The 12,924-nt window shown below is 44.2% G+C and overlaps 1 protein-coding gene across 6 annotated transcripts in view; it reads left to right on the top strand.

Moving 5' to 3' along the window:
* The window catches only part of PUSL1 (pseudouridine synthase like 1), a 41,138-nt gene that overhangs the window by 25,275 nt on the left and 2,939 nt on the right, over positions 1-12,924 (top strand). For 3 of the 6 annotated variants that reach the window (XM_026100647.2, XM_026100643.2, XM_026100646.2), the window contains 3 exons: positions 7,460-7,514; positions 10,958-11,120; positions 12,642-12,789. In XM_026100647.2, the coding sequence (XP_025956432.1) occupies positions 7,460-7,514; positions 10,958-11,120; positions 12,642-12,673 (250 nt within the window). In that variant the 3' untranslated portion in view covers positions 12,674-12,789. Of the gene's footprint in view, positions 1-7,459; positions 7,515-10,957; positions 11,121-11,396; positions 11,556-12,641; positions 12,790-12,924 lie in introns of those variants that run through there. The other 3 variants (XR_003259237.2, XR_003259238.2, XM_026100644.2) reach the window with 3 other exon arrangements.

Genomic DNA, 12,924 nt, shown 5'->3' with positions numbered 1-12,924 from the left:
CATTGGCATCTCCTGACATAAACAGGAATCTGGGGATAGGAGCTGCCATTGCGTACACCAACACTCACAACAAGGAGGGCTAAAAGTAGTAATTTATCTGTAAATATTGTGAGAAAACAGCTTGCAGCTGCTCCCTGCAATGACTATTTCACAGTTTTCTCTTCCTTTTAGCACTGCCATGATGCCTCTGTGGGTCTGTGAATCATCTTGTCCCTGCTTCCCCTTTCTTCCATGGCTCACATGAGCTGTCTGTGGCCCCTTCCGTGATACTCAGGTGTTTGCAGCAGACCCAGCCTGTCTATCTGAACCCTCTAGACAAATATGTTGCAGCTGTGCTTTTTCCACAACTGGTTCAAATCTTCACAGCCCCTTGATGCACAGTTGCTGGGCTCATTGCAAGGGAGAAGAGGAGAGGATGTGCATGTAAATATCTGTTGTTGTGGATTACGTAAGGTAACTTTGTCTTTTCTGCCCGTAGGAATGCTATGGGATGTAAGGATCATTTCTAAACTGTTAGCTAGTTTGTATTGCTTCTACTGTGTATCAAAGTGACCTCTAGTATTGCTTGGTAGCATGGAAGTTTTCAGGGGGCAGTCTGAAGTGAAAATCCATTTTTCTGCTTTGTTGGTATATCTGATATATGGTACACGTACGTGGGTGTGTATATATATGCATTTATATACATCTAATGTGCATATCATATTTTTTATTTGTAGGAAGGAAATATGCATACAGGTTCTTCCCTGCAGGACTGCTCCTGAGAATGGAGTTGCACAGAGTTTTAGTTTTAGAGCTGGTTCTGGGACTTCAGCAAAGATGCAAAACATTTAGAAAGCAACTTCTGGAGATTTAGCAGAGTATGCAAATGTAAGTGAGATGTTCGAATAGTTAGCCGCAGTAGAGTCCTTGTGAGGAATAGTGGTAATCACCATAAATCTTTCTGGAAGACTGTGTCTATATGAACAGACAGATTTGGTGAGGGAAAGGGATGTCTTTTTGCACAGTGACATCCCAGGCATTCATCTGCCTCTTCCCCCTTTGCTTCCTCCTAGTCTGGCCTGCCTCCCTGTCTGCCATTGCCTGTGTTCTGATGCTGCAGCTGGATTCCCTCAGGCTTGTCAGTGCTTGTCCTGGCCTTCCCAGTTGCAGGTGGATGTCACAGTAGGCGCTGCTGAGTGGTGAAATTCATTCTGCAAAGCCTGCAGGGACCATATGACTCTCCCAAGCCAGCTCCAAATGAAATGGTAGTTTAACTTTGCTCTGGCCATTTGTTTTTTCTTTTTTCTAGGAGGGATCAGACAGCGTTCTTCAAGCCAGCAATACCTCAGCAGACTGCTAAATTGTGCCTTGTTTTCTGTTGTCTTTTTGTGAATGACTATATACGTAGGCATAAGGCAATGGGAATATCAAAACCCATAAAACTAGGTACTGCACATAAAATAGAATTGTTTCGCCCCAGAAAATGTTTGCACCTGAGTAGCAAATGAGCCATCTGGTATTTGAATGCTCATGGTATTATTTTGGATTAATTGGGGGCAGCAGTTTTTAGCTCACATACTATAAGAGATTACACTGGAGGAAGATAATGTCTGGGGTAAATTCAGGCCAGAATAGTAAGGTTTGGAGATAATTTGTTTCTCTGCTCTTGTTAAATACTGTCAGTGGGATTTTTTCATTGGATTTCCTGACTCATGCTGTAGATTGCTTAGTCACTACAGTGAGGTGGGGATGGGGGAGTTCAGTTTGTGGTCATCTAACAGCCATTAGTTATGGGCATCCTTCTATCCGAAGTTGTTTCCTTATAAAATGGCACCATTTCCTGCTGGGAGTACAGAGGTTTGGGCAGAGGAGCAAGTAGCACCGCTGGGTCTGATCAGATATACTGACTTCCTGTCTTGCAGGTAGAAGCAGAACTCATCTCTGCAAATTGAGGGCAGCTAATCAGAAAGAAATAGAAGGCCCTTAATTCACGTGGAATTGGAGGGAAACATACATAATCTCAGGGATCTGCCTGCACTCTCCCATCACTGTATACAGCCAGTATGACAATGGGACTGATGCAGATGGTCAGCCGTATGGGGGGAAGTAACTGAGAAAATAGCAGCAGCTTTGTTAGTCATAGCAGTTACTCTAATGCAGGTTCACAGCACATTGCCCTGCAGAATGCTGAGAGTTTCTAGTTCAGGAAACCCAGGCAGATCAGCATAACCTTGTGTGTGGCATACAGCTGCCTGCAGAATTGCTATCTAGAACATGCTTCTGAGCGGCTCATGTTCCAGAGTCTTTGCAGGGCAGCTGGTTTCCTTAAATTACAGGCATATCTTACCTGTCTGTCTGGATTTGGGTTCCTGAGGTATAAGCAAGGAATGCAAACCATGTTGTTCCCATCCATGTTTTCCCCAAGATCAAGGGTTTGGAAGTGAGGATTTAGCTTTAACTTGGTCTGTGATTAATTTAGCTGAGAGCCATCCAGATGCCCTTGACTTTGTGTCCCTGAATACAGTTCAGGGCTCAGTAAAAAGACAAACCCAGTCCTGGGTCTTATAATTAGGAGCAGCAAAGCTGGATAAAGTTGCCACTGGACTATCAGGGCTGGCTGGGGAGCTAGCAGAAGCTCAGTAATGTTGAAGAGGGTAATAGGGGTGTGATTTAAAAGGTCACATTATCCATCCCTGCAGTCTACTTGTGCTTTGAATAAAAAGCAGTTCTTCCTGACTAGACAAGGGAAAGCATGGGGTTCTTGGAGTCAATTTTGCATGCTGATACTGTGCAGTGGATGGTGGCAGCTTGTTCTGGAATTTATTTTCAAGGCCAGCTGCAGCAACACTAGGGACCTGCTGCTGCCATGCAAGGTGCCATATTATTGTGGCACTGGCTAACTTCTCTGTGCTGTTGGAATGGGTTGCTTATTCTGTCATGCAGTTGTTACTGCAGCGGTGGCCTAGTAGGAAGACTCAGTCCTGTTCTAACCAAGGACCCAGTGTCAGAGGTGGTGTCTGTGTTGAACCTGTGGGAGACACTTACAGCTTTGATGATGCCTGTGCCCAACTCGCAGCCAGAATCTTTCAGCAGCCAGAATCTTTCAGCAGCCAGAATCTTTCAGCAGCCAGAATCTTTCAGCAGCCCTCCTGCGTTTCACCCTGTTTGCATTTGTTCTTATGAACCACACTAGTCTTTGCCCTATTGCTGTTCCAGATCTGCAGTGATGTTGCAAACCAGAAGTCTGTGCTGTAGTTTTGAGAGGCTCAGGAAAGAGGAGAAAAATGACTGCTAGGATCTTTGCAAAGTCCTGTTTTGGCAGTGGATTAGCAAAATGTACAGTACCTGTATGCCCTGAAATTCTGATCAAGCAGATGAAGTTTAGCGAATTAGGAAAACTGTGTTCATTTAAAGAAACAAAGCCCACTATGAACAATGCTAGGAGGGGAGATGGAGCAGCGAGAATGGTGGAAAAGGAGGCAGATCTGTTGTGAGCTACAGATCAGAAGAACTCAAAGCAGGCTCTTTGCAAGCATCCCTGATCCAAAGATAATGAATGTTGCTGCAGGTTGGTTAAAAGACGTTTGTTTTGTTTGCCCTGTTCTGCATCCTTCTGCTCCCCCCTGCCCCACTAGAGCTCCAGCTCAATCTGGATGGTTTTGAATTCCTTCTTCTGTGTTGGCCTTGTCGGAGCCAAACACAAAACCCAGTCGTTCCTCACTGTGGACCCTGTAATGTAATATGCCCACTGAGATCCTCCCCCACCCCTGTTCCTATGCCCCTTCCCCATTGCTGTCTTAAATTACAAATTCTGAGAACTTCTCCCTTGCTCACAGCCCTTCATGTGTCTGCAGATATTAGCTATCAGATCTACAGGATGGAGGGGAGCTCATACTGAGGCTGCATGCTTCCTATGCTTCAGTGCTCTTCTGTCCATAGAGGATGCTGTTGATGCACATGGCAGGGTCTAACATGTCAGGGTATTGGTCTAATTAATTTTGCAACAAATCGGCAGATAGCAATAGCTCAGCCTGGCTTGTGCTCCTTGATTGATTATCTTTTGCCATTAATAAGTCCAGGTAGCAAAGCTCAGGTTCTTACATAGATGCTCAGAATTCTCTCCTTTGAACAAGATGTTTGTGAGTGAAAACTCGTATTTCAGTTTCTCTCTGCTCAAATGAGGTCTGGATGTTATTTGGGTGTACACAGTCACCTGCTAATGTGAAGATACCAAAGGGTAGTGGCATGGCTCTTGTCAGAGATACTACCATTTATCTAAGACTTGTGTCGTTAATCCTTATCTGATGAGGGAAATATGCTAACTTCTTGTGCAGACACGGAAAGAAAGTTAGGACAAAGAGCCTTTTGGTGGGAAGAGGGAACTATGAGAAGTTGGATGCGTATTCCTGGTCTCTTTCACACAGGGATTTGAATTTCAGCATCACAAATGCTGAGCAGGTATTACAGAAGTAAAAAAGGCTGAATGGTAACATGAATGTGCAGCATTTTCTGGTTTCCATTGCCAGTCAGTTAATTGAAATACTTGCTGAACAACCAGGAGAAAAGCTCTCTTGTTGAAGAGTTGGCATTCAAGCTAATGATATTGATTCCTTGTGGCCACTGAGTTAACCTGTGTTCAGGACTGTAGTCTTTGCTAACATGATACGGGAAAATATTGAGGCAAGTAGGGTAGGATTCTCTTCTCTGCATTAAGATGTGCATATGGTGAAATTAAGGTATTTTTAAATGGTATTTGTGAATGTGACAAGTGAAAAGCCTGCATCAGAGCTAGAAATGGTTAGACACCTCCAGACAGATTTATGGGATGACAGAGATACCGTTAGCGGCAAAGCATTTAGTTCAGCTTGACATGAGATAAATGCATCTCTTGGGTTAGATGCTACGCTGAGAGTCTCTGAAGAACTTGCTTGAGTGGGAACCTGGGTCTCAGGCTATAGGTAGATAGGTAGAAACCATCTCTGAAGTCTGAATGCAGCCAGGTGTCTGGGCTTGGGGTTTGACAGGGTGGGTGGTAGCCTGTTCTGTACCTGTGGCAGAACAGTAATGCATGCGCCTAGGTTGGACAGAGCCTTGCAATGTTTGTGAAGGCTGCAGAAAACATAGTAGTGCAGGAAAGTAGCAATTTGAGGGCCCCTGGGCTGCAGCAGTATTCCAGGTAGCTTTTTCTTCTTTCTGTACAAAAATTGGATCCTATTGCTTTCAGTTGCAGAGTATCAATAATCATTCTGGAGGTTCACTTTGGTATAAAGTTTTTAAATATTTGCTACTCTGGCTACTCTGTTGACCACATCAGGACTTGCTCTTTCCTGTAATCCCGCCAACTTTTGTTCTGAAGAACATCTGGCAGCAAGGAGTTCATCAGAAGGGGAGGAGAAATCGCTTTTCAGGTTGTGATTTGCCATCTTGTGAGTACTCTGAGACAGGAGGACAGATTTATCAGTTAATCATCAGCAGGCTCTCTGCCACTTTTTCTTCTGTGTGCCTTCATCTCTTTCATTCTCAGTTCATTCAACCATAGCCTCACAGAGAGCAGCAGAACACAAAGATGTGTGTGCTGCTGCCACCCCAGTTTGCTGTTTGCCACCTAAACAAAACCATCTTCTGGACAAAGTCAAATGTCAGATCGAGCAAGCTCTTAAAAACAGAAACCAACCTTGGGCCTCTGAGAGCTGACTTGGCTTTGTAATGGGATTCTGAGCCACCATATGTGTTTCTGTTCTACTCCTTGCTTACAGTTGCCTAGAGTAAAACTGTGTACAAGAACTGCAGCCCCTACTGTTAAATAATACTGCTCAATTAAGGGCCATTTTGCATCTTGTAAGGAAGCATGCATTTTATATCTCCTCTTGGGAGCTGTCTCCTTAGTTCATGTCAGACAGGCAATCTGTAGGCATCTTGACATCCCCTCCTTGTGCACATATGCATTCTCTGCCTAAACAGATGCAGTATTTGGAGCACTTCAATGCTACCCAGGAAAAAGACCATTTCTGTGTGTTCTCTGTGAAGCTGGCACTTCCAGAAGAGCAGGTGGTTGACTTTGAGACAATTGGTAGCTCAAGGTAGCTTGCAACTCAGCAAGCACTCTCCACCCTTTCCAAACCTCAACCGCCTGGTAGGGGTTCTAGCTACAGGACAGTGTTTTGCAACAGCCTGAAGGTCCATCTGGTATTTTAATGTGCAGCTGGCAGGCTGGACAAGTGTCCCAGAACCACTCTGGAAAATAATGAAATGGAACCCATGCTTACCGATTCTTTCTTCTTCATCTGAAGGCATAAGATTTGGCACTGAACTGTTACTCCTTATTCTCATTTTCTCTTCTGAGGGTGGTCTTATTGATAACTCTCTTTTGTTTCAACTCGCTGTTAGATAAAGTGATTATTTTGTAGGTCATGGGGATATTCAGGGGAAGGCTGATGCTTCAGTGCTGCTCAGTGGTGGCACAGAGGCCCTATTATTATTGTTAGATTTCCTTTTTAAGAAAATTGTTAGGTTTTCCTTTTCTGAAATTTGGTTGCTGTCTAGAGAGAAGAAAGTGTCATTTCTGTCCAGACTGAATAGTAGAGCACCCAGTAGCTTGAAGCTGTTGTCCTGCTTCTGTCAAAGCTTCTCTCTTCCCACTTGGAGCAGCACTTTTCCTGGACCGTTCAGCTCATCTGAACAGCTGGGCTAATGCCCTCTGTCCTCACCTACAGATTCCCCTGTCCTGCCACAGCATTACAGCCTTCTCACTGCCAGTTGCCTTGTCACATTGCTCTTGAGCAAAGATAGGCCTCAATTGTGTGCACAGTGGTTAGGCAATACAGTTTTGGGGTATCCGGGCATGGACCATGCTGTCATCTTCCCTGCCTTGGATACAGCCTCCTGCCCCTAGTATGCACCTTTACTTGTACTGGCTGATTTCTCTGTTGTCCCAGCAGGAAACAAGCAGGCATGAGTAAGTAAATGATTGCCTCTGGTTTTGTGCAGTGTGTGTTGAATGTGGTCTTCACATGACCCTACTCATGTTAGGAACAGCAAGTCTGTTTTTCCCATACACTTGCTCTGCCCGTTCTCTGACAAAGATTTCTCTCTCTCCTTTACTTTTTGTTAGTGTTAGTTGTCCTTTACCGAACTATCAAATTTGTCAATTTAGCTGTAACTCACCCATGAAGTTGTCAGCCTGTTGGTTGTCCTCAGTGAAGGTGTACAGCAGCATTTGGGTTGGAGAGGTGTTCTGCATGGCTACATTTGCCAAACTGCTGGCTGTTTGCAAGTTCAGCTTAGTTTTGCTGTTCAATCCTGTAATCAGAGGAAGCTGCCCCCAGTCAGTTTCACAGATTACTGAGAGTACTTTAAATCAAACTTGGAAGATCACAACTTCTTATTCATTCTACTCACTTGCAGTTCATCTGTGATTTATGCTCCTCTTAAAATCAGATCTCAGATGTGATCTTAAACACTTTTTTGTTTCTTTCTTTAGGGGACTGGAGTTTTGGGAGATGGAATTCAGGAGCAGATCGTTTCTTTACCGACAGGTAGTGTCTAGCGCTGTATTCGGCACATCCTTTGTTTTCAAGGACCAAAGCATTGTATATAAGTATTGGTCAGTTAAGCACTGTTTCATCCCTGTGTAATGCCATCTCTGTTTCAGAGCTGATGTTGTAGCTGTATGACACCTCACAGGGACCCGGTGTCAGAGAGCTCAGGTTCCTTATTCTCTGTTTGGCCCAGTAGAACCAGAATCTCTTAAGTTCGTGACTTCAGTCATTCATTTTAGACACAGAATCAGGTGGGAGGGTGGAAAGTTTTGTTTTATGCAAATTTTATTACCTTGTCCTTGCAATCTGAGTGCTAAAAACCAAGAGACAAACGTTCTTGCTCTGCTGAATGGCACTGGGCCCAATGAAGACTACCCTGGAATTTTATTTTCTGGCTTCAGAGCGTGAAGTAATTCTTAGCACTGCAGAAAGGAGAGACCGAAAGGACTGTTTCACCTATGCAGGCACAACTGCAGGATCCTTCCCTCTGTCATACTGTCTAGCCTTCTCTCTCTTTGCTTTGAAATAACTCCTGTGGGGTTTTTGCTGCTCTCCTCAGGAAAGACATCTGTGTCCACAACTTAATAGATCACCTCATTAGGAAAGAGTGTGCTGTTCTCAGTCTGCCTGTCCTGGCCATGGTCATGCTCTGGATACAGAAAATAGGCAAGAGAGGGCTGCTTGGTTTTTTGGAGGAGAGGGGATGTTTTGTGGGAACAGCAAGCAGCTATTTTTTATTCCGTTTTGACAAACCAAATTTGTTCCTATCCTGTGCCAAGTAATGCTCTGTAAGCTGACAGTGGGTATCTGGATATGAGCAGGGGAAGAATGGCAATGTGCTTGAGAAGGGCTTGATATGTAGCAGGGGTTTGCTCCATCAGATGTTCTTTTGACAAGGAGAAAATGCTGGTATTTAGGCAGGAAATGCTACTTAGTGACATTGTGCAGAGAGAAACAGTTATGCTCAACTCTGGCTAATGCACTCTGCAAAACTTGTTTGTAGCAGCTGCGCTACCGCAAGCTGGCAGGCCACAGTGAGGGCAGCAGCAGGCGACTGAACAACTTACCCTTCTAAGCCTCTGCCCTGTCAGAGAGAGGATATTGGACTAGATTGACCTTTCATCTCACCTCATATAGCTGCTGTGTTAAGTATTGCTATCTGGATGAGTTTTATAAGAGAAAAGGGTTGAACAGCCCCAGAAACTGTATCTATGTATTTTCCCTGAGTAACATGAAGCAGGAGGGAGACAGCAAGCACGTGGCTATCTCGAATCCCTACCATTAGTCTGCCTTTCCACTGGCAAATTCTAAGTGTGGAGACATCAAAGCATGCATCAAAGTCACAGCATGCAATGACCTCTAGTGAGGGATAGATAAAACAACATGTGTCATGGATCTGTGGTTCTTCTCTGTGCTATCAAAATTGCTTAAAGGCAAGCTTTTGACACTCTGTAGTGTAGTTTAGGAGCAGATAGTGAGAGGCTGTGCTCGTCTTCAGATAAATTCATTTCCTCTTGTTGGACCTTTCTGTTTTAACAGTGATAAATCTGATGGGTTGCTTAGTGGACCTTGACTTACTCTTTTGTAAATGTTAATGGTTGGGAAACTTGGACCAATGCCTCATTACAGCACTACATTCAAGTCTTTGGAGGGCTTTGTATGCCTTTTCTTTTTTCTTTTTTCTTTTTTCCTCTCCTCAAAAGATGTAAATAGAATAAATGTTTATTTAGGCCAAATGTTAACCACAAGGCTCCTATGCAGGCATGACTGATCACACCTGCACAGGTAGGGATGTGTTCTCACAGCAGCACAAGGAGATAAATCAGGGAGGACAGTGTCTGCTTGACCAGCTTTCTTCACCTGGGCCTGGTATTGCTGTTGGTGGTAAAATTTGGGACTGGGGGGCGGTTTGTCTGGTGGGGGCAGAGAAAAGTAACTAGAAGATCATGAAGGTGGTGGCTTGGGATCAGTCCAAACAAATGCCATGACAAGGGTTCAGTTTCAGTGTGGCTACTCTGTCAAATCAGACTTGGACTCTGTGAATCTGTGGTATGTTCCATAGGCTCTGTGAGCTCTGCTACCAAAATGACTACAGACAAGCCCAAGCAAAATGCTGGCAGCTTCCGGGAGGGAATTCATCTTTCACCTAGCTGGGCACCATCAAGCTGGTTGGAAGCTCCTTGGTTTGTGCTGTTTCTTTCCCCTCAGAGAGATGTTTCTCATGAGAGGACTGTCTGTACAAGCCTGTTCACTTTGGTGGTACTGGGACAAGGTCTAGCTTTCCCTGAGCTGCTGAGTGTGGGGGGAGGGAAAGGAAGGTGCGACAGCAGAGAAGATGTGTTTGAAATCCCAGTTTTCTGACTTGTGGAGGTATTGTCTCCTGCACTGTCTCACTTGGGACTTCTTCCTCTTACTTTTTTGGCTTTCTGAGAGAGAGAAAAAAGCCCCCCCACCTGGAAACAGTGTTGCTTATGTAATAAGAGCCTGTGAGTCCAGCTCCCCTGGCAGGCATGTTGAGCTTCCTGCCGTAGAGGGATGTGTGGGTGCTACTGTTCTTTCTAAAACAGAAGCCACCTCTGCTCAGCTTTCTTCCTGCATGTGCTGAGAACAAGCCTTGCTCCAAGGCAGTGGTGGGTAGCTAGAGATCACTGCATGCAGGTCCTCATCTCACTAGTCTCTCTAGTTGCAGGGAAGGAAGACATAGGAAGCAGGATAATTTTGCCTGTTGCTTTCCCTCTCCTATTGCCAACTTTGGTCACAAGAAGATGCTGTGTCAATGCATGTTGCAGACAAGCTCAGCTGCTCTGTGTTGTCATATCACCCTGATCAGGACAGAACCTAGACAGCCCCCACAACCCCTGCTCAAACTGGGAAGAAACCATTTCCTCTGCAGGGTGTGGGATTATTGTGTTTGCTGGGGCATGTTAGGGTGGCTTAGGGAACAGAATCTTCTTGAAGACAGGAAGTGAGCACTGAAAATGTTCCCTGGAGATATGTGATACCAAAGGCATAGGTGGGCAGCCTGGATTGGCTTGGCCCTGATGGGTAGGTCTGTGCCATGAGTTAGTATACATCAGTGGCATCTAAAGCAAGGGCCAAAGCATTCTTTATTTTGAGAAAATCTGGACTGGGAACAATCAGGAGAGGAACCCTGGTAATTAGGCTGAGAACTGTTGGTTTAATATCTGTATCCAGCAGCAGAACATATTGGACTCCCTAGGCTCATATTATGAAATCATAGTGATACCATCCTTTTCCAAGTGACAGGCACTGAACTCTCTAATTAGGCTTCTAGCTTGACTCATCATGAGTAGTAACTGTGGGCTGTTAAACAGCACAAGGTACTGCTGATGTAAAGAAGTGCAGGACTCTGGACAGAATTTTTCCATCTGTTCAGTTTTACAAGGGCAGCGCCTAAGCTGTGTTATCTGTCTTCCCAGGTCCGAAGAATGGTTGGGGCTCTAGTTGCAGTTGGCCAGGGGAAGTTAACACCTCGTCATATAAAGGAGTTATTGGAAATAAAAGATTCACGGGCTTTTCCACCTCATGCTATGGCTCCACCATCTGGACTCTTTCTAAAATCTGTAGAATACAATGAAGCAGGTAGGTGAATGCAAGGGATTGCAGATGGTAACTTTTCTTCTGTGGGAGTCAGCTCTAATACTGAAGGGAGCAGTAACATCCATGATCTTTCCTTTTGTGCTATATGATCTGTCAATCACAGCTTTGTCTATTGACAGCCACATCATAGTGAGTGCTTCCGACCCTAGAGCTGTTTATCTCGTTATTATGTATGTTTATTATATATGTATGGAATACATATATATATATGTATATGTATTCCATTAACTACGGAATAACTGTGTACTTGTTTATCAGCAGATTTCCTCTTACTTGCAATGTAGTAAAAGAGAAGTCATGTTGACATTGACTTTGAGATCTCAAGTGAAATACGCTTTAAATTCAAATCATAAAGCCTTGTTCTGTCCCTGGCCATGTGGCAAGACCAAATCTTCTGTGGCATCTGGGTGTCTACAGGTTGGTTTCTATTCATTCATCTCTCCCTTGGATTTTACGTCTGTGACAGGGTTGCACATGCCAGAGGACAGAGACCTGATCATCCCTTTGCTTATATGGAGGCTGTTTTAAACGGCTTATATCAGATGCTGCTAAACTAAGTTTGTTAGCTTTAAAGAAATGGACAAATTTTCAGATCATCATAAATGAATGTAAAAAAAAGTTTGATATCCCTGCAAGAGGTAGAAAGTATTCAATATTGCAAGAAATTTAATGCAGGCAAAATGTGAGAAATGCTGTCTTGATGGGACAAAGGCACCCTTGATTGTAAATCAAACACAGCATCTGTGTTAGTGTCTCATTAAAGAGAATAAATAAAAATTATATCAATAAACATAATTTCTTTTGATGAGATTAACAATAATCTGCAAAAGAGAGAGATATCAAATTATTTTCTGGCTCTCTTAACATTAATATCTCCTTTAGCAATAGAAACACAATCCCTTCATTTGTTTAAGAGAATTGAATGTCATACCTAGCATGGGGCTACGTTGCATTTCTTCTGCTGTAAAGCTGAAGGAGGGGTGCCATCAGGTTTAAATAGTCCAGTTCCTGTCTGCTTTCTCTTTGTAGTAATCCTTCCTGTAATCGCTTCCTCTCTCTACAGACATCTCTTTTCTTCTTTAGCCTCTGACTAATCCAGTGTCCATGAAATGTAGGTACAAGGGACTTCTGCCGCTTTTTCCCACCTTCCTCAGGCTGCTCTCTTCCAGATAGAGCACAAACCTAGGGGTGGGCTTGGAGCATGCTCCCTCCTCTGCAGCAGCAGGGGCTTAGGTCAGTCAGAAGGCAAAAGGAAGCCACAAAGAGTATTGCATTCCAGTTCCTTGTGCTGCAGAGCACTTGGCCGGGCCTTGAAGGGGCAGCTGCTGCTTGCCATTTTTGGCCCTCTCCAGTGTAGCTTCTCCTAATAATGCTGGCTGGAGTTGTCCATGCTATTAGGGAGGCAGTACAGGCAGGAAATGAAGACCACAGATTTTAAGGGCTTTCAGGTGGTCTTGGTACCATTCTTTTCCCTAAATCAATGTTTTCCCTTTTCTCCCTCAGACTTGGAGACAATGATGACGGCAGGAGAATAGCAGCTCTGTGAGATGCAGCCAGGCCTGAAAGGACTGTTGTGGATATGTAATGGAAGTTTGCAGAGTGCTCTTTGCACAATATTTGGTCTTGTCTCAATAAACATCATTCACTGTGACTGCAGGCATCTTCCTGTCATTTGTTCTTGTCCTCTGAGACTGCCAAGGGGAAAGGAAGAACAACTTGACACTGCTTTCAGATGTCTGTGTTGTAATTTTTTTTTCCTATATATATTCTGGGGCAGGACCATCAC

This window comes from Dromaius novaehollandiae, chromosome 24 (assembly GCF_036370855.1).
Source record: "Dromaius novaehollandiae isolate bDroNov1 chromosome 24, bDroNov1.hap1, whole genome shotgun sequence".
In the NCBI taxonomy this organism is placed as follows: Eukaryota; Metazoa; Chordata; class Aves; order Casuariiformes; family Dromaiidae; genus Dromaius; species Dromaius novaehollandiae.
Note: the sequence above shows the minus strand (reverse complement) of the source record. Positions and strands in the feature narration are given on the sequence as shown.